Genomic DNA, 23,188 nt, shown 5'->3' on the forward strand with positions numbered 1-23,188 from the left:
CAGTTTTAATTTTTTTTTTCAACAAGAAAATATACATCACTTGGCGTCTAACGAATGGCGGACCCAATGAATGAATGAGTAAGTAAGTGAGTGACTGACTGACTGACTGACTGACAGACATGACTGTTGGCTGTTGCTGCTGTGTCGTATTAATGTTACGCTAAGTAATCTCAAATCTTAAAAATCTGGTTGTTGTTGTTGTTGTGGCAAAAAACTGAAATTGAAAGAAGGGTTATTCATTCAAATGTAACAATTGTTATGCTCGAGTGTCGAAAACAGACACATACACAGCAGACAAACTTGTAGAAAAAAAAGGAAACAAGATTTTTTTCTAATAAAAATTACACATACAATGTTACATACACAGTCCTCGACATCTTTTTTTTATCAATTGTAAACAACAACAAAAATAAATATAGCAGACAGTTAAATTGAAACCCAGCTAAACAGGGAGAGAGAGAAGGACCCAGTGAATGCTTGAGTGAGTGTTTGTGTGTGGTGTTTATGTTGATTGTTGTTGTATTATAGTTCTAAAAATGATTTTGAATGTTCATTTGTTTGTTGTATAGCAGCACAACTACACAACAACCAAGCAAGGATGTAAATTTTGAAAAGAAAATGATGCAAAAATCAAGTTGAAATTTTTTATTTAGCCTTTTTTCAAGTTGTTTTATTTGTATACTCGTATCGCAAGTTTGTTTTTTCATCTCTCAATTGTTGCCATTAAAACTGTTTTGTTTAAGACTATTTATTTTCTTCCTTTTTTTTTGCTCATTGTTCTTGCACAATTCCTTTAGTTCCCAACAAACTACCCCCCTTTACCCCCTCGTTTCCAGTTTTAGAACGGATTTTTCATCAATTTTTATTTCCTTTTATTTGTTTTTCTCGTCAGTATAAGTATGCAATGTTTTTCTATTTTTGCCCCGACTATTTCAATTGACTTAAACATTTTTATCTTAAAATGAGATGAATATTTTTTTTGCTTTGGCTTTTTGCAGTATTACTATTTGTATAGTTTTGTAGTAGCTGTTATTGTTGTAATAAAAAGCAACATGAAAAATACTTGAAATTTGTAGCGTTATTTTAAGTCTGCTTTAGAATAAAGCAATTCATGTAATAAGTTGGGGGAATTTAAATTGAATGGGTAAAAGAAGACAACATTGTTGTTATTTGGAAGATTTGTTAGGCTATTTAAAAATTTTATATATTTTTAAACATTCAATGTTTTAATTCAGTTATGCTTTAGTTATATTAGTAAGTTCTAGGTCAGTTATAATTCAATTCTAGTTCAGTTCTAGTTCAGTTCTAGTTCAGTTCTAGTTCAGTCCTAGTTCAGTTCTAGTTCAGTTCTAGTTAAGTTCTGGTTCAGTTCTAGTTCAGTTCTAGTTCAGTTCTAGTTGAGCTCTAGTTCAGTTCTAGTTCAGTTCTAGTTCAGTTCTAGTTCAGTTCTAGTTCAGTTCTAGTTCAGTTCTAGTTCAGTTCTAGTTCAGTTCTAGTTCAGTTCTAGTTCAGTTCTAGTTCAGTTCTAGTTCAGTTCTAGTTCAGTTCTAGTTCAGTTCTAGTTCAGTTATAATTCAATTCTAGTTCAGTTCTAGTTCAGTTCTAGTTCAGTTCTAGTTCAGTTCTAGTTCAGTTCTAGTTCAGTTCTAGTTCAGTTCTAGTTCAGTTCTAGTTCAGTTCTAGTTCAGTTCTAGTTCAGTTCTAGTTCATTTCTAGTTCAGTTCTAGTTCAGTTCTAGTTCAGTTCTAGTTCTAGTTCAGTTCTAGTTCAGTTCTAGTTCAGTTCTAGTTCTAGTTCAGTTCTAGTTCAGTTCTAGTTCAGTTCTAGTTCAGTTCTTCTAGTTCAGTTCTAGTTCAGTTCTAGTTCAGTTCTAGTTCAGTTCTAGTTCAGTTCTAGTTCAGTTCTTTTCTAGTTCAGTTCTAGTTCAGTTCTAGTTCAGTTCTAGTTCAGTTCTAGTTCAGTTCTAGTTCAGTTCTAGTTCAGTTCTAGTTCAGTTCTAGTTCAGTTCTAGTTCAGTTCTAGTTCAGTTCTAGTTCAGTTCTAGTTCAGTTCTAGTTCAGTTCTAGTTCAGTTTCTAGTTCAGTTCTAGTTCAGTTCCAGTTCAGTTCTAGTTCAGTTCTAGTTCAGTTCTAGTTCAGTTCTAGTTCAGTTCTAGTTCAGTTCTAGTTCAGTTCTAGTTCAGTTCTAGTTCAGTTCTTGTTCAGTTCTAGTTCAGTTCTAGTTCAGTTCTAGTTCAGTTCTAGTTCAGTTCTAGTTCAGTTCTAGTTCAGTTCTAGTTCAGTTCTAGTTCAGTTCTAGTTCAGATCTAGTTCAGTTCTAGTTCAGTTCTAGTTCAGTTCTAGTTCAGTTCTAGTTAAGTTCTAGTTCAGTTCTAGTTCAGTTCTAGTTCAGTTCTAGTTCAGTTCTAGTTCAGTTCTAGTTCAGTTCTAGTTCAGATCTAGTTCAGTTCTAGTTCAGTTCTAGTTCAGTTCTAGTTCAGTTCTAGTTCAGTTCTAGTTAAGTTCTAGTTCAGTTCTAGTTCAGTTCTAGTTCAGTTCTAGTTCAGTTCTAGTTCAGTTCTAGTTCAGTTCTAGTTCAGTTCTAGTTCAGTTCTAGTTCAGTTCTAGTTCAGTTCTAGTTCAGTTCTAGTTCAGTTCTAGTTCAGTTCTAGTTCAGTTCTAGTTCAGTTCTAGTTCAGTTCTAGTTCAGTTCTAGTTCAGTTCTAGTTCAGTTCTAGTTCAGTTCTAGTTCAGTTCTAGTTCAGTTCTAGTTCAGTTCTAGTTCAGTTCTAGTTCAGTTCTAGTTCAGTTCTAGTTCAGTTCTAGTTCAGTTCTAGTTCAGATCTAGTTCAGTTCTAGTTCAGTTCTAGTTCAGTTCTAGTTAAGTTCTAGTTCAGTTCTAGTTCAGTTCTAGTTCAGTTCTAGTTCAGATCTAGTTCAGTTCTAGTTCAGTTCTAGTTCAGTTCTAGTTCAGTTCTAGTTCAGTTCTAGTTAAGTTCTAGTTCAGTTCTAGTTCAGTTCTAGTTCAGTTCTAGTTCAGTTCTAGTTCAGTTCTAGTTCAGTTCTAGTTCAGTTCTAGTTCAGTTCTAGTTCAGTTCTAGTTCAGTTCTAGTTCAGTTCTAGTTCAGTTCTAGTTCAGTTCTAGTTCAGTACTAGTTCAGTTCTAGTTCAGTTCTATTTCAGTTCTAGTTCAGTTATCTTTGGTATATCTGAAATACATTTAATTTTTCGCCTGTTTAATGCTGATAAGTAACAAATTATTTATGAGATTTTCTTTTCAAAACAAACATATTTTGATTGAATAAGAAAAATTTGTTTTTAAAGAAACTGAAATAACCCAGTTGCTTATAAAATTAATGAACCCAATGGTGTCTTAACTATAATAAAGTTGACTGTCGGACATAAATTGAAAACATTTTAGTTGCGTGTTATTTTTACAAGCAATTAAGTTTTAAAATTAAAATAAATTATATTTACTTGATTAAACAGCAAATTTGTATAAATATAAAACACATACACACAAACAAACACAAATATTCTTACAATTTCCTGTGTGTACAACGAAAAAAAAATGAAAGTAATGAAACGCCACATTTTAAATCATCAAAATAAATAAAAGCAAAATCTATATATAAATTTTAATGAGAATGAGAAGCAAAAAAAACCAACATGATTTTTCATCATTACTACCACAATACAAATACTAGCTAAAAAACACACTACCACCCACTTTTTCTACATTTCAGTTACGCTTGCTTTACAATAAAAACAAATGGCTTTAGAGTAAACAGAAGGAAATGAAAGGATGTGAAATTTATAACATTTTGTTGAGTAAATATTTTATAAGCAAATTAATACTACAACGACTAATTAATTTCTGATATTCTTTTGCTTTTTTTCTTTATTGTTACATTTTAATAAGTTTTCTGTGATTTCTGCTACACAACTCATTGAATGTTGTTGAAAGTTGCACAAGTGGCATAATTGTAATTAGTACTACAATGTTGGCAGCAGCATAATTCTACTCTTTACTTCTACTCTTATTTTGCTAAAGTTCTGTCGTTATTTTTGCATTGGGGATTTTGATTGTTGGCAACATTTCCCTGTGCCTCACTGGCTGGCTGGCTCCATCATCAGAATTTGGTACTCAAGTAGATATTTTATAAATATTTCACAAATCATTACATTAAGTAAATTAATTGAAATATTTATACAAAAAGGAATAAAAATAAAGTTCTCTTTGAAGACGAAAACCCAGCAAAAATTATGGTAAATAAAAAATTGTTTATAAAAGTTTGCTGGGTTATTTTTTTGTTTTTTATACACTACTATATCTTTAACAATATTTTATGTTTAAATATTCATTAAAAATTTACTAAAAGGGTTTCTTTTTATTAATGCCAATAAAAATTTATATGTTGGTTTTCTAACAACAACAAGAAAAATTTAGTAACTAACTGTGTTTTTGAGTTTTATTATTCTGCTTAATGATGCTGTTCAGTAATTCATTCATTTATATATTCATTCAATGTCCTTTTGATGGCTTAAAAGGCTTAAATAGATGTTAAAAGCTTTATAAAGCTTATAAGAGTTTAGAATTTTAATTCATTTTGAAATTGATTTTATACACAGTAAATGGTCCTTTGTGGTTGTTGCTGTTATTGTTGGAAATGTTTACAAAAGGTGGGGCGGGAAATTGTTGTACAAAAACAAAGAACAGTTAAAATAAGTCTTTATAAAAATTACAATTTTGTTTGATATTATAAAATTTTTAAAAATTTGTATTTAAAAAAAAGTAATAGATGAGTACTTTTTTTGTACAAAAAGATACAAAATTCTTAATTTTTGTTTTTATAGAATGGTTAACAATTACTCTTTTTACTGTTTAATTTAAATTAAAAAAGGTAGTAGAAAAGTTTTGCGTTAAAAAGTAGTAGATTAGTGCTTTTTCTAAATTAAAAAAGAAATCTTAATTCTCTTCATATTAATACATATTTGTGTGTTGCTAAATACAACAAATAGTAGTACTTTTACTTACACTATTTATTTAAAATTTTCAAAATAGTAGTAAAAAAGTACTTTTTTGAAAAAGTGTAGGAAAGCATAAATTTTGTCTTTATAAATAAACCATAAATTGACTAGAAACTATTAATTTTTTATTTGATGTTTGCAAAAGTATTGTGTTAAAAAGGTAGTAGATTAGTACTTTTTCTAGAAGATTTAAAAAAAATCCTATTTTTATCATTATTAAACTTAAGTATTGTTAACTACTGCTATTTTTAATGAATATTTTCAATTTTCAAAATAGTAGTAGAAAAGTACATTTTTCAAAAAGTCCATAAAATCATGAATTTTTGCCTTTAAAACTAGATTTTTTATAAATAAAACCATGAATTTTGTGTAATTTGAAATTTGTTTTGTTTCAATTTTGAAAACAGTAGTAGAAAAGTATTTTTTTCAAAAAGTGCGCAAAATCTTGGAATTTTTCTTTAAACAAGATTTTTTTATAAAAAAAAAAATAATTTTATTGGAAATTAAAAACATTTTTTATTTGCAATTTGTAAAAGTAGTGTGTTGAAAAAAGTAGTGGATAAGCACTACTTTTTTAAAATTACAAAATTTTTTTAATTTTTGCATCAGTTGTGTTATATTAAAAACTACTATTTTTACTGTTTATTTTAAATTTTTTAAATAGTAGTAGGAAAGTACTTTTTTTCAAAAAGTGTTCAAAATAAAAACAAAATGTCTTTCAAACAAAATTTCTTTATAAATAAACGATAATTTTATTGGAAATTATGAAAAAAATTTTATTTGAAATTTGAAAAAAAAGTAGTAGATAAGTACTACTTTTTTAAATAACAAACTTTGTTTAATTTTTGACATAATAAAACTTGTGTGTTGCAAAAATTACTAGTTTTACTACTTATTTTCAATTATTAAAATAGTAGTAGAAAAGTACTTTTTTCAAAAAGTGTTCAAAATAAAAACAAAATGTCTTTCAAAGAAAATTTCTTTATAAATAAACGATAATTTTATTGGAAATTAAGAAAATTTTTTTTATTTGAAATTTGTAAAGTAGTGTTTGTTGAAAAAAAATATTTTTCTTTTAATTTTTCTCATAATAAAACTTGTGTGTTGCTAAAAACTACTATTTTTAATGTTTATTATCAATTTTTAAAATAGTAGTAGAAAAGTATTTTTTTCAAAAAGTATTCAAAATCCAAAATTTTGTCTTTTAAACAAATTTTCTTTATAAATAAACCATAATTTTAATGGAAATTATGAAATTTTTTTATTTCCAATTTGTAAAAGTAGTGTGTTGAAAAAAAGTAGTAGATAAGTACTACTTTTTTAAAATTACGAAAATTTTTTAATTTTTCTCATAACAAAACTTGTGTGTTGCTAAAAATTACTATTTTTACTACTTATTTTCAATTATTAAAATAGTAGTAGAAAAGTACTTTTTTAAAAAAGTGTTAAAAATCAAAAATTTTGTCTTTAAACAAATTTTCTTTATGAATAAACCATAATTCTAATTTTGTATTTGAAGTTTGAAAAGTAGTGTCTTAAAAAAAGTAGCAGATTAGTACTTTTTTCAAAATGTTGAAAAATTCTTAATTTTAGTTATAACAAAGCTTGTGTATTCTTAAAAATCAAATGTTTTTTTAAGTTTTATTGTTTATTTTCAATTTTCAAAATAGTAGTAGGAAAGTACTTTTTTTAAAAAGTCCTCAAAATCATGAACTTTGTCTTTAAAACAAGATTTTTTTGTAAATAAACCATTGCTTTATAGAAAATTATGAAATATTTGTCATATCTTGAAAAAAAGTAGTAAAAAATATTTTACTTCTTTTTAAATCATTTCTTCTCCTACAATCTTGTTGAAGAACTTATTCTTTTTATTTGTACATTATATGGCCATTTGAAACTTTACAAATTGTTGATGTGAGAACAACAAAAGAAAAAAAAAAGAACACCAGGGAGAGAGAACTAAAGAAAAAAGAAAGAAAAACTTTTTAATTATGCATTTATCGTAAAAACGATAATCAGATATTATTGAAATCCTGCAATATGTATCCGATAGAGATTGTAAAAGTGTTTGCGAACGATTATAATAACCATACACACAAACTTACACACTTTACACCATTTAGGCCATAAAAAATATAAAAAAAGAGAACACAGTTGGTGTTTGTTTTTGGTTTTCTACTTTATTTGTTTGCTTGTTAAGAAAGTAGAAAGTGTAAAAGAAATAAAATAAAGAAAAATAAAACATAAATGGTTTTTATGTTTACACTTTCTCACACACACATACCAGACACGTAGGGATATCAACTTAAGTATGTGTGTATATAGGAGGGTGGTAGAAAAGAAGACAAAACTTTATAGGCTATTGAAGTAATGAAAAAAATTGGTTGTAAAATATATAAAAAAAACTTAACATTTTCCGATTATTTTTATGGCCTTTTTATTAATAGAGAAAGTTTTTTATTTGGGTTATTTTCCCACTTTTACTCTGTAAACTTATAAAACAACACAAATATTTAAATTGTTCTATATAAATATTTAAACAAATAAACATTTTCCTAGGAAATCAATAAAGTCATTAATTTTATAAAGAAACAAATTTTGGTGAAAATGTTAAATATTCCCGTAAACTTTTAAAAAACATTTATTTACAATATTACAAATGAAATGATATTTAAAGGAAATCTGTTCGAGATTTTAAACTTTCTTGGGAAAAGGTAGTTATACCCTACACCACTTTAGTGGGGAGGGTATATTGGATTTGTGCTGATGTTTGTAACATACAAAAATATTCGTCCTAGACCCACCTTAAAGTATACCAATCGGCTTAGAATCGTTTTCTGAGTCGATTAAGCCATGTCCGTCCGTCCGTCCGTCTGGCTGGCTGGCTGTCCATGTAAACCTTGTGCGCAAGGTACAGGTCGCAATTTTCAAGATAATTGGATGAAATTTGGCACGCACGTTTTATTTGACCTTAGGACGAAGCCTATTGAAAATGGTTAAGATCGGTCCATTATTTCACCTAGCCCCCATAGAACAGAACCCCTCGAAAAGGGCTTCTGAGCTCATAATTATGTTAAATATACATATATATCGATAAAATACGGCACAACTAAGTTTTATAGAAGTCTTGATGATAAAGATCGGGCCTCATTTGGCCCTAGCTCCTATACAAAGTCCCCTTCAGAAAATTAATTGAATGTCCCAAATTAGCTTATAAACACAAATATCGCGATGAAATTCAGCACAATAAAATATTATGTCAATATAAATATATTCACAAAATTTTATCGGGCTTGGTCCATATTTGCCCCTAGCCCCCATATAAAGCCTCTTTCAGAAAATTAGTTTTTCATCCATAAATTGCTTAAATGTATCGGAACAAGGGAATATTGAAGATAAATGCTTTATTATGAAAAATAAATCACATTTTATTATTTATTCATAACTGGTGTAGGGTATCATATGGTCGGCCACGCCCGACTATAATTTCTTACTTGTTTTTTTTTACTACTATTTTTGTCATGTAAATGTTAAAGCAATAAAAATATAATTTTGAACAAAAAACTTTTTGGAAAACTACTATTTTACAAATTTTTGTTATAAAGTAGTTTTACTCCGGTGGGTTATTTTTATAGTCTGTTAGACCGAAGGTCGTGGGATTAATTCCCACCAGAGGCACTGGCCACAATAGGTTCGAAGAAGGCCTACATGTATTTCCTTCGGATTTGTTGTAACATACATGCTGCTTTCAAACTAACTAACTAAATTTAAAAAAATATATATTTCTTAATTTTGGACTCTATTAGAAAATAGTACTAATCTACTACTATTTTAAAATTTAAATTATTCAAGTAATATATTTGATTTTGTAAGGTTAATATTAATATTAATCAGTTTCAAATAAAAATTCATTATTTTGGACAGTTTTGGTAAATAGTACTTATCTACTACTTTTTTCAAATTTTAAAAAAGCATTAGTTTTTTAAAGTTATTTTAACAAAAATAAGTTCTAAGTAAAAATCGATGGTTTTTGCATACTTTTAGCAAATAGTACTAATATACTACTATTTTAAAATATAAATTATATAGAAAAACCATTTGATTTTGAAAATTTTTTTAAGCAAAATCTTTATTTTTATATATGATTTTAACATAAATCAGTTCAAGGGAAAAATCATGATTTTGTAACTTTTGGAAAATAGTACTGATTTACTACTATTTTAAAATTTAAGTTATTCAAGTAAAATCTTACATTTGTTGAGGTTAGTAATAATATAAATCGGTTTCAAACATAAATTCATGATTTTGGTAAATAGTACTATAAACTACTACTTTTTTAAAATTTTAAAAAGCATTAGTTTTTTAAAGTTATTTCAACGCAAGTCAATTCCAAAATAAAAATTTAAGGTTTTTGCTTATTTTTAGCAAATAGTTCTAATCTACTACTATTTTAAATTATACAGAAAAAACATTTGAATTTTAAAGTTTGTTTTAAGCAAATTAGTTTTAGATAAAAATTCATGATTTTGAACACTTAGAAAATAGAACTAATCTACTACTATTTAAAAATTTAAATTATTCGAGTAAAAAATTTGATTTTGTTAGGTTAATATTAACATAAATCAGTTTTAAATAAAAATTCACGATTTTGGACACTTTTGGTAAATAGTACTAATCTACTACTTTTTCAAATTTTAAAAAGCATTAGTTTTTTAAAGTTAATTCAACGCAAATCATTACCAAATAAAAATTTATAGTTTTTGAATACTTTTAGCAAATAGTAGTAATCTACTACTATTTCAAAAATTTAAATCAATCGAGAAAAATTGTTGTTATATAAAAACAGAAGAACAATTGTATATAAACTTTTTTTTAAAGAATACTATTTTATGAAATTTTGCTAATAGTAGTATTTTTACTACCTTTTTAAAATAAAAGTTGCATGTAAAAACACTTAAATTATATTGAGGAATAACTGTTTTAGTCCTAATATAGAACTTTTTAAAAAAGTACTATTTTGTAAAATAGTAGTAGTACATGCTTCTACTAACTTTATTAAATTAATGTTTTATATCAAAAATTTAAGTTTTTTTTAATAAAATAAAACTTTTTAGAACAAATTCAAAATTTTAAATATTCTTAAAAAATCCAGCCATTTTTACTTGTTTTACATTCTACCGACCTGTCCTTGGCTGTCATTTACATTTACCTTATTTAACTTTTATTTTCATTAATTTATTTATATTCTTGCCATTAGTGTTTGTTGTTTTTTCTTTCAATTCTAGTTTTTCTTTGATTTCTTTCCATAATCAATATTGTCAGTTTCCTTTGTAGTTGGCTTCAATTACCGTTAAGGGAAAGAAAATGTAAATGTAAAAGAATTCTAGGCAATTTCAAATTTGATTTTCCTCTGTTAAACAGCACACATACACACACAAACAAACAAATTGCGATAAATAAACTAAAATATACCAGTAGCTAACAATTATTAGATATTTGTATGTATTTGTGTTAAAACTACTACGACTACAAATACAAACGTTATGTTCTTAATAGAAGACCACTTTAAAGTCTCAGCTGTTTTCAAAAGAGTCAATGCATCGCTAATTTTAAATAAATTTGAATCACATAAATTATTGTTAATGCAGAGAGGAGATCAATGTTATTCAAGTAATGCAGCGGGTAGTCAATCGTCACTTTTGTGTAATAGTCATTTTAAGTCTTTAGATTTTCAAAAGACATTATTTTATCCATCAAAAACATACTATTAAAGAGTCATTATTAATGTGCAGTGTAATTGACATATACAGAGCCTGTCACCCCGACCTACAGGTATAAGTTTTGAATAGTTATACCTTACAGTGTTTAAGTATAAGTGAAAACTATGTACGTGTACAATTTCAAAAACAATTTATCCCAATAAACATCGATTCAAACCTGTGAATATTTTTGAAATTTTTCTTAACTAAATAATGTATTTTCCAAATTGTTTTCAAATTTTAAAGTTTAACCTTTGAAATAAACATGATAATTTCAAAAAACGTTTAAAAAAATATAATGTGTGATATTTATAAAATTTTCAAAGTTTTGTTTTAATTGAACTTAGAAAAGTTTCTTTCAAAAAATAAATTATTTTAGAAAAATAAAAACAGAACATTTTTTCTACAGCAAAGGAGCGAAAAAACGTTAAATATAGGAGAAATAATCGGAGATATAAAAGAAAAATTTGCTAAAATAAATGTATGAATGTTTTATTTTCAGGTGATGTAAAAAAATATATGAATTTTGCAATAGTTAGCATTATAATTAGGGTTTGAAATATGTATGAAAATAATAATAAGAATACTTGAAATACGTTTGAAAATTTTTTTAGTTTCAAGCTTACCTCTAGCCTTTTTTTAAATTTGAAATACATTTGAAAAATACGTTTGATTTCTAACTGCCTTTTTGTTTGAGAAGGCCATAATTTTCCATTTGAAAACAAAAATTTTCAAATTTGTTCTCAAAGGCTATGTATGAAATTTGAATAGGTTTTCAAATATATATTTACATCATTTCAAAGGTTTTTGCTTATTGGGATATATGTATGTCATCACTACATACATACCTAGAATAACTAAACTAACACAACGTCCTCCCCTTCTCTCCCTCCCCTTTCCATAACACTAAGTTTCACTTAGACACATGAACATACACGCACACAAACTTAAATAGTCAATTATTGTGATGATGAAACACTTAAGAAATTCCTGTAGAATGGAAAATTCTTCATGATTTTATTTTTAACCTCAGTTAAAAGCAAATACTAACAAGCAGCAAATAGTGAACAAAGTATGAACGAGTTAGAGAGAGAGAGGAGAAGAATAATAGACTACTGCTGAAGAAGAAAACTAAAGTAGTGTTGATTTGTATGTCAATTGTTTTGCATGAGTGTGTATATGTGTTTAATACTTGAGTGCAGCTTTTAAATGAAGTAGGTTTTTGTGTAGATACGCAAGAAAATATGTAGTATACTATTAGGCAAATTCAAAGGTTTCCCCTTTTTATTTTTCTAGTGCAAATACAAATTTTTATATAATAAAATATAAAAAATAATATTTTGTCTCTTAAGATTTGTTCTTTGTTTTAGGATAAAGCTAACTAGAAGTTTAAAGTCACTTTGTTTAAATTTAAAATATACAAATGATAATGCTTGAGGTTTTAGATATCTATTAGTTAATAACATAAATGGCATATTTTAAGATTTTTTTTTTAATGGAATCAAAATTTATTACAATCTTGCACATTTTTTTGAAGTTCTCTTTAAAGTAATAAAAATTTAAGGTTACAAGGTAAAAAAGTTATGGAAGTTATAAGTTATAAAGTTATAAGTTTATAAAGTTTCAAGTTACAAGTTTAAAGTTATATAGTTTAAAGTTTAGTTAAAGTTTATAAGTTATAAAGTTATAAAGTTAAAGTTCTGTTTTAAAGTTATAAAGTTACGTTCTAAGTTATAAAGTTATACAGTATATTTATAAGTTATAAGTTAGATTATATTATAAGTTATATTTAAAAGTTATAAAGTTATACAGTTTAAGTATAAAGTTTTATAAGTTATAAGATTAAGTTTTAAAGTTATAAGTTATAAAGTTATAAGTTATAAAGTTCTCCCGTTATACGTTTATCAGTTATATAGTTCTAAGTTCATACGTTCTCACCAGTTCTCACGTTCTCCCGTTCTGTTCTACGTTCTTCCCTTTCTCCCGTTATACGTTTCCGTTATGTCTACCTTTCCGTTTAAAGTTATCAGTTCTACCGTTTCTCCCAGTTCTCACGTTCTAAAGTTATAAAGTTTAGTTATACAGTTATCCCGTTATAACGTTCTAAAGTTATACGTTCTAAGTTATAAGTTCTAAGTTAAGTTATAAAGTTATAAGTTATAAAGTTATAAAGTTATTAAGTTATAAAGTTATACAAGTTATAAGTTAAAAAAAGTTATAAGTAATACTTTAAAAACTATTTCATAATGGCACCGTCAGTGTAGGTCATCCAACGATCGTATATGTTTTGACTATAATTTCTCCTTTTTTTAAATAGTAGACATTTTTTGTAAGAAAAGCTCGAATCCTTTCCATAAGGCTTGTTTTGTTATCCCCTTTCCTTTTAAAATGTTTAATTTTGAACTATATGCGATTTTATTTCTATTTTAATTATTTAATCATGTACAGAAATGCTAATTTAATGCATATTTTGATAATTAAATTTTAGTAAAATATTTATAACATTTAGACCAAAAATATAATACATACATTTTAAACAATCACAACCCACATTCTCATATTTAAAATTCCAACCTCAAAAATGAACTAATTTAGTTTAATTAAAATACGAATTATTAATTTATGATGCATAATAAATGTTTGTAAATCATTCTAAAAATATAATAATTAAATGTATACGTTTCGTTGGCATTAAAAGAAATATTAATTATGTGAGAAAAATATTAAAATGATAATTATAAAGTTTCAGTGAAAATAATTACCTTTAATTAACGGCATAATGAGACAATTAAAGCTGTTAAAGAAAGGAAATTAAGGAAACCACAAGAAAATCTGTTGTGAAACTTCTAAAAGAAAATATGACAACTGTTTACATCAAATGCTTTCTTTTAAACAAACAAAACCTCCTTAAGCTATACTACACTGTTCTCAACACACTTGACAGCCTACATAAACACTTGATACCTTTTCATACATACCTTTATTTACGAAATTCAAAATTTCCCTTTATCTTCTTTTCTTTTATTGCAGAAAGTAAAACTTGTACCCCCGATGAGTTCACTTGTAAATCGGGCGAGGGTGAATGTATACCCTTGGCCTGGATGTGTGATCAAAGTAAAGATTGTTCAGATGGTTCCGATGAGGCTTCATGCAGTAAGAATTTAAAAATTCAAAAGAATTTTTTTTAGACACTTTTTTGTAGTTTTGATCTTTGAGATAAAAAGACACACTTGCACTTTTTACACACTTTTATTTTGGCTTTAAATAGCATTTAAGTTACACTTGGCTTTTTAGTGTCCCTTCTATCGGTTACCAGTAGTTGTTTGCACTTTATCTTTTTTATCACACACAATCTTATACATCGAGAGAAAATATTTGGTTTTCAAGTATTTTCTCGGATTTTAATTTGCACTATTTAATTATTTGTATTTATTTGCTTAATATTTAGTATTTATGGTTTTAGTTTTACTTTATTTTTTTTTTTAATTTATACTTATTTAGCACTTGGTGATGGTATTTATGGTTGTAAATAATTACATTTTATTTGTGGTAGAAATAATGTTGTTTTTTTAAATGTTGTTTTCAACAAATGTCGTATCATTTACAAAATTCGATTAAGACCTTACTTCATTGGAATAAATCAATATTTCTGGCCACATCCTTTGTCCTTTATAGTGTTTCCTAGCAAGCTAAAGTTATAAAGTTATACAGTTATAAAGTTAAAGTATAAAGATAAAGTTATAAAGTTATAAAGTTATAAAGTTATAAAGTTATAAAGTTATAAAGTTATAAAGTTATAAAGTTATAAGTTGTAAAGTTATAAAGTTATAAAGTTATAAAGTTATAAAGTTATAAAGGTATAAAGTTATAATGTTATAAAGTTATAAAGTTATAAAGTTATAAAGTTATAAAGGTATAAAGTTATAAAGTTATAAAGTTATAAAGTTATAAAGTTATAAAGTTGTAAAGTTATAAAGTTATAAAGTTATAAAGTTATAAAGTTATAATGTTAAAGTTATAAAGTTATAAAGTTATAAAGTTATAAAGTTATAAAGTTATAAAGTTATAAAGTTATAAAGTTATAAAGTTATAAAGTTATAAATTTATAAAGTTATAAAGTTATAAATTTATAAAGTTATAAAGTTATAAAGTTATAATGTTATAAAGTTTCCAATCAATTAATGAATAATTTAATGTCCTATAGCGGTGTACGGTATAATAAAGTCGCTTTTAACATCCATACTCTTATTTGTTTTAATGTGTGGTTTTGGATTTTTATTCAAATTTTATATTATTTTGTTGAAGTAGTTATAGTAAATACCTAAAAAGATTCCTCTGTATATCTACACAAATATATATTCCTAAAATACTAATCCACTAATATTGTATTAACCCTTTAAATGCACTTTATGCTAAAGCTTGTCTTAACCCTTAAAAGCTAAATATTTCAAACCGTAATGTTTTGTTTCTAATATATTTAATTAAATTAAACCCCAACTCCTAGACGAAACTTGTCGCTCTGATGAGTTCACTTGCGGCAATGGTCGTTGCATACAAAAACGTTGGATGTGTGATCATGATGATGATTGCGGTGATGGTTCCGATGAGAAGAATTGTGCCAAAGTACCATGTGATGCTCATGAATTCACATGCACAAATGGAGCCTGTATACACAAGAAATGGAAGTGTGATGGTGATCCCGACTGTTATGATGGATCCGATGAGTTGGTAAGTGTTTAAGAACTTTTTCTACAAATTTGTTTAAGCTTTATATACATTACCATAAACATATACATTTTTGTTACTTTCTTGTTCTACAAAATTCTCTAATGAATTGTATTTTAACCAAAATGACAGCGTACATGAAAAATCCATTTTTGTGAGATCTATTTCTGAAGAGATGTTGCTAGTTTTTGAAGGTTATTTTAATAATATTTTATTTTTTTCCATTTAGTTAAAGTTATTTATTTATACCCAGTTCGTTCATTCATTAGAAAAGCTTGTAATACTAGTAGCAGTATTAAAACTGTAACTTGCAACAAATAGTTGCAGTATATATGTATATGAATAATACAAATTTGCATACACTTTGCAAAACCCAGAAGTTTTATAAGTGGTCAATGTTGACTGTAATTTTTTTATTTGTCACCTTATACTTTCAATAAGTGAACTGGTTACTTTACACCACCCTGGTAATCTAGTAAGAAATCGGAATCGTAGTACTGTAATAATTTCGAATGTCTATTTGTCTATTGCTTATGTATTAGAAATGGAATTGAATTATAATCTATATTGGCACAGGTTTGTAACCACTGTTTTAACACTTAATAATAGTTACGATCGCTAGTTAGGGACGGAGTGCCACCGCGAACTGCTGTGATGTATTTATTTTGAAATATCCTTGATATTAAAGTTTTAGTAGTAATAACCCAGCAACCACGTGCTGAACAAGAACTGAGCTAGCACTGAACTAGAACTGAACTGGAACTGAACTAGAACTGAACTAGAACTGAACTAGAACTGAACTAGAACTGAACTAGAACTGAACTAGAACTGAACTAGAACTGAACTAGAACTGAACTAGAACTGAACTAGAACTGAACTAGAACTGAACTAGAACTGAACTAGAACTGAACTAGAACTGAACTAGAACTGAACTACAACTGAACTAGAACTGAACTACAACTGAACTAAACTGAACTAGAACTGAACTAGAACTGACCTACAACTGAACTAGAACTGAACTAGAACTGAACTACAACTGAATTACAACTGAACTACAACTGAACTAGAACTGAACTAGAACTGAAATAGAAATGAACTAGAACTGAACTAGAACTGAACTAGAACTGAACTAGAACTGAACTAGAACTGAACTAGAACTGAACTAGAACTGAACTAGAACTGAACTAGAACTGAACTAGAACTGAACTAGAACTGAACTAGAACTGAACTAGAACTGAACTAGAACTGAACTAGAACTGAACTAATACTGAACTAGAACTGAACTAGAACTGAACTAGAACTGAACTAGAACTGAACTAGAACTGAACTAGAACTGAACTAGAACTGAACTGAACTAGAACTGAACTAGAACTGAACTAGAACTGAACTAGAACTGAACTAGAACTGAACTAGAACTGAACTAGAACTGAACTAGAACTGAACTAGAACTGAACTAGAACTGAACTAGAACTGAACTAGAACTGAACTAGAACTGAACTAGAACTGAACTAGAACTGAACTAGAACTGAACTAGAACTGAACTAGAACTGAACTAGAACTGAACTAGAACTGAACTAGAACTGAACTAGAACTGAACTAGAACTGAACTAGAACTAGAACTGAACTAGAACTGAACTAGAACTAGAACTGAACTAGAACTGAACTAGAACTGAACTAGAACTGAACTAGAACTGAACTAGAACTGAACTAGAACTGAACTAGAACTGTACTAGAACTGAACTAGAACTGAACTAGAACTGAACTAGAACTGAACTAGAACTCAACTAGAACTGAACTAGAACTGAACTAAAACTGAACTAGAACTGAACTAGAACTGAACTAGAACGGAACTAGAACTAAACTAGAATTGAACTACAGCAAATATTCTATGAAAACATTTTTTTTTTTTTTTTTCAAATGTTTGCTGGTCTTAGATATCTAATGGTGGCCATGAGTTAAAAAAAGAGTTTTTCTCTCTCTATATATAGAAATATTTTAACCTAAATAAAATATGACCGCAAAACCATGAAATTTTGCTTTGAATATAATAAAATATTCTGACTAACAAAAAATTCCATCACTTATTTACACTGACTCTGGCATTTTGCTTTAGACGTCTGTGGAATAATTGAGGGGTAAAAGGGCTAAATGATAGAAAATCTCCCAAGTTATGAGTGGAAAAAAACTTCTCCCAAAAGCATGCAATTTTATAAATATTAAAAAAATAAATTTGTTATTCCATTTCTAATTTTAATTCGTAAAATTAATTCAATACAAGATAACCGGAAATGCGAAAAATAAGCGCTGCTAAATTTTATTATTAACCTATTATTATCAAAAGCAGTGTACTTATAGCCAGTGTTGCCAACTTAGTGCTTTTAGCACTATTTGCGGTGCTTTTTGGTGTGCCAAACGCGGAAAATTTTGCTCATGGTGCCTTTTTTCAAAAAGGCACTACAGTGGTGCTTTCTAATTTTATGACAGTGCATTTAGTGCTTTTTATACCCACCATTAAAAAAGATGAGTGGGGTATATTAATTTTGTCACTCCGTTTGTAACACATCGAAATATTGGTCGTAGACCCACAAAAGTATATATATTTTGGGTCCTTATTAAATTCTAAGGCGATCTAACCATGTCCATCCGTCTGTCTGTTGAAATCACGATAGGGTTAGAACGGAAAGAGCAAGCGAGTTAAATTTTTCCCCAAATATTTCACAAGCTTTAACAGTCACAACTGTTTTAAACAAACGAGTATAGCGATAAAATTTGGCATAAATAAGTTTTATATGCGTCAAAATCTATGTACCAAATTTTATGGGAATCGGTCCAAAATTGACCCTACCCCCCATACGAGTATAGCGATGAAATTCAACATAAGTAAGTTTTATATAAGCCAAAATCTCTACTAAATTTTATAGAAATTGGTCTATAATTGACCCTACCCCCCATATAAGGTCTCCTTCAGAAAATGATTTAAACGGTCATTACTGACTTAACCTACCCTACCCCCTATTAAGGTCCCCTTAAAAATATGAGTACAGCGATGAAAATTGACAAAAAATAAGTTTTATACAATTTTTTTACACAATTGAACCTATCCCTCATATATAAAGCCTTCATCGTTGTACTCGCAATAAAAAGATTTTTATTATAATTCTTTATTCCGAATTTTATAACGATTGGTCTATAACTGACCAACAAAACAAAATCTATGTACAAAATTTTATGGGTATCGATATATAATTGTCCCAACCCCATATAAGTTCCTCTTTAGATAATAACTTTTACGCTTATGACTGAATTAAAAATTCGAGAACAGCAATGAAATTCGAAAGGAATGAGTGTTATACGAAATTTTTCTACCAAATTTTACGACAAGCAGTTCATAATTGACACTACCTCTGATATATGTTCATGGTTAAAAAATTGGACAAACATATTTTGTTTTTAAAAATGAATATTTTGTTAATTCGAAGATCACGTACATAATTGAATTAAGCCTTATCTCCCTGATGTTTACAGAGGAGCATTCCTTTTACGGCATAAGATTTGATGGTGGGTATATAAGATTCGACACAGCCGAATATAACGCTCTTATTTGTTAAAATATTTTAAAATATTTGTGAATTTCAGGAGGTAATTTATTTAATTAATATTAAACATTTTCTCTATAATGTTAAGAACACTGAGGGATCATTCTTTGATCTTTCTATTTATACCACTTTTTGTTGTTTATTAGAATACGATCAGTTTAATAGTTTACACTAAGGACTAAATTTTTCTTAAAAACTGTTTTAAATTTTTTTACACGGGTGCTCCAAAGTTTTTTTTAATTTGTGTTAAGTTTAAAAAGCAAATATTCTTTAAAAACAAAAAACAAAATATTCAAAATACGTTAAAATAAGTTATGTTATTCACTATCAGTGAAATTAAAAATAATATACAGCCAAATCCCGGTATAACGAATGATATAATGTCAGGCCCTTTCGTTAAATCGAAATATTCGTTATATCGGAATTATTTTTTCTAGTAAATTTCTTTATTTAATGGACAAAAAAACCATTCAAATTAATGTATGAAATTATTACTTCAAATTTTATTTCAAACAACTAATATCAACGCACACCTTTTTCCATTTTGAACATCTGAACGGATTGAAAAATTTGTGAAGGATTTTAGTTTTCTAACAACTTTAATTTCCTGCTATTTCCTTAACCTTATTTTATTATCTAGAAGATAGAATTAAACTCTTTTGAGGAAAAACTGAACTTGAGAATCGATAACTGTGTCTCATGCTGATAATTTCAAAACCCTGGAATATTGCGCCATATTGGGGTATCGAAATAATTTATTTTGCTGTAAAATTTTATTATTTCAATGTATCCCTTTTAAACACTATTCAAGCTAAATTTACCATTAAATTCACATCTAACAGATTTATGCTTTTTAGATTATAATGTAAGGAATTTTGATCGATATCTGACCTATGTAGTATAACTAAAATTAGGAATATGGGCGACTTCTTTTATTTTTACATTATATTCTAATTGCTCAATCAAGTTTTTGATATTAACAATATAAATATAAAATCAAAAGCTGGATTTTTTAGGTATTTTTTCTTTTTATTCGTTATATCGAGTATAAAATTTCTTAAACGTTCGCTATATAAGGTAGTTAATGTTAAAAATTTGGCTGTTCGTTATATCGGATTTTCGTTAATGTGAGATTCGTTATACCGGGATTTGCCTGTATATAGATTTTACAAAAAAAAAAAATATATATTTCATAAGTTTTGTACAATTTTACAATTTGGGTGTGGGTACATCGGTTGGCCAGTTAGTAGTGTGCCTGTCAGTTTGAATGTTTAATGACATTTTACTATTTTTAAAATAACTTTTAAACAAATTAAGGAATTTGAAAAATTCTCATCTTATTTATCTAATATTCGTCAAACATTAGTTTTAGTTCTTACGTTACTAAAAATCTAACTCACACAGATGAAAGACTTTAGTATGACGCATGATTTGTTTTGTAGCCCAATGTTCTAAAAAACGAATTTTGGAGTCTTGTAGGAAATGAGCGAAATAATGTGCAATTTTTATTAAAATAAACAATATTTGACTAAAAAAACGTTAGTGCTTTTTTACCCATTTTCAGTTAGAAAATTACGCTTTTTTACCCCTTTTTAATTTTTTTGCGCGCGTTTTGCTTGACCAATGTTGGCAACACTGCTTATAGCTATCGCGCTCTCTCTCTCTCGATGTAGTCAGTTTGTGTGCAATGTTTTAAATTAATGCACATACACACATGCATACATATGGATGTATGAAAACATTTAAATATGTTTAAAAGAATGTATGTATTTCCAGCAGTTTTACATGGACTCACTCTTTCCCTTTAGTAATTAAGTAAAAAGTTGAATGAAGACGCCACAACCTGCATGGTTTTTCCGGTAAGCGTATAAAATTGTGGTAATATCACGACTACAATGGCAACAGTATTCTTTTAACAAAATCACAATTTACCCATTTACATCTTGTGTGTATTTTGTATGCTTTTTTATATCCTGGTATTACTAAAAACTATTTAATACATTCGTCTTTTTTTCTTTAGTATTTTCCTTCTTTTTTGCTTTTGCAAACATTTTACTCAAAAACACATTTTAAATCTGTTGAGGTTTTGTAGTTTTTGCTGTGCGCTTTCGTCCTTAATAAAATGACATTTCGATTTTTATTAAAATCTTACTTACTTACGTAATATAAGCAGGATTTCTTAATGAATTAAAAGTGGTAGAGATAGCATAGGTTTAAGAGCAATAGTAGATTTGGATTTTATATCTTTAAAAGATATATAGAGCAAAAAGTAATTTAAATAATTTTGGTTTTTTCGTAATTTAAATAAACTGAATTTTTGTTTGTAAAATATTTTGTAAAATTATATTGAACAGACTTCACTATAGACTAGACTATAGACTAGACTATAGACTAGACTAGACTATAGACTAGACTATAGACTAGACTATAGACTAGACTATAGACTAGACTATAGACTAGACTATAGACTAGACTATAGATAAGACTATAGACTAGACTATAGACTAGACTATAGACTAGACTATAGACTAGACTATAGACTAGACTATAGACTAGACCATAGACTAGACTATAGACTAGACTATATACTAGATTATAGATTAGACAATTGACTAGACTATAGACTAGACTATAGATTAGACTATAGACTAGACTATAGACTAGACTATAGACTAGACTATAGACTAGACTATAGACTACACTATAGACTACACTATAGACTAGACTATAGACTAGACTATAGACTAGACTATAGACTAGACTATAGACTACACTATAGACTAGACTATAGACTAGACTATAGACTAGACTATAGACTAGACTATAGACTAGACTATAGACTAGACTATAGACTAGACTATAGACTAGACTATAGACTAGACTATAGACTAGACTATAGACTAGACTATAGACTAGACTATAGACTAGACTATAGACTAGACTATAGACTAGACTATAGACTAGACTATAGACTAGACTATAGACTAGACTATAGACTAGACTATAGACTAGACTATAGACTAGACTATAGACTAGACTATAGACTAGACTATAGACTAGACTATAGACTAGACTATAGACTAGACTATAGACTAGACTATAGACTAGACTATAGACTAGACTATAGACTAGACTATAGACTAGACTATAGACTAGACTATAGACTAGACTATAGACTAGACTATAGACTAGACTATAGACTAGACTATAGACTAGACTATAGACTAGACTATAGACTAGACTATAGACTAGACTATAGACTAGACTATAGACTAGACTATAGACTAGACTATAGACTAGACTATAGACTAGACTATAGACTAGACTATAGACTAGACTATAGACTAGACTATAGACTAGACTATAGACTAGACTATAGACTAGACTATAGACTAGACTATAGACTAGACTATAGACTAGACTATAGACTAGACTATAGACTAGACTAGACTATAGACTAGACTATAGACTAGACTATAGACTAGACTATAGACTAGACTATAGACTAGACTATAGACTAGACTATAGACTAGACTATAGACTAGACTATAGACTAGACTATAGACTAGACTATAGACTAGACTATAGACTAGACTATAGACTAGACTATAGACTAGACTATAGACTAGACTATAGACTAGACTATAGACTAGACTATAGCCTAGACTATAGACTAGACAATAGACTAGACTGTAGACTAGACTATAGACTAGACTATAGACTAGACTAGTCTATAGTCTAGACTCTAGTCTAGAATATAGACTAGACTATAGACTAGACTATAGACTAGACTATAGACTAGACTATAGACTAGACTATAGACTAGACTATAGACTAGACTAGACTAGACTAGACTATAGACTAGACTAAAGACTAGACTATCGATTAGACTAGACTAAAGACTAGACTATCGATTAGACTATCGATTAGACTATAGACTACACTATAGACTACACTATAGACTAGACTATAGACTAGACTATAGACTAGACTATAGACTAGACTATAGACTAGACTATAGACTAGACTATAGACTAGACTATAGACTAGACTATAGACTTGACTATAGACTAGACTATAGACTAGACTATAGACTAGA

At 27.8% G+C, this 23,188-nt stretch overlaps 1 protein-coding gene across 17 annotated transcripts in view; it reads left to right on the plus strand.

Moving 5' to 3' along the window:
- The window catches only part of LOC119602393 (low-density lipoprotein receptor), a 292,767-nt gene that overhangs the window by 207,760 nt on the left and 61,819 nt on the right, over positions 1-23,188 (plus strand). For 12 of the 17 annotated variants that reach the window (XM_037953891.1, XM_037953897.1, XM_037953893.1 and 9 more), the window contains 2 exons: positions 13,799-13,921; positions 15,273-15,496. In XM_037953891.1, coding sequence (XP_037809819.1) covers positions 13,799-13,921; positions 15,273-15,496 — 347 coding nt within the window. The remainder of the gene's footprint in view (positions 1-13,798; positions 13,922-15,272; positions 15,497-23,188) is intronic. The other 5 variants (XM_037953892.1, XM_037953894.1, XM_037953903.1 and 2 more) reach the window with 1 other exon arrangement.

This window comes from Lucilia sericata, unplaced genomic scaffold (genome assembly GCF_015586225.1).
Source record: "Lucilia sericata isolate MDLA Ls3-8-SP2 unplaced genomic scaffold, ASM1558622v1 Contig000226F_arrow, whole genome shotgun sequence".
NCBI classification, from domain to species: Eukaryota; Metazoa; Arthropoda; class Insecta; order Diptera; family Calliphoridae; genus Lucilia; species Lucilia sericata.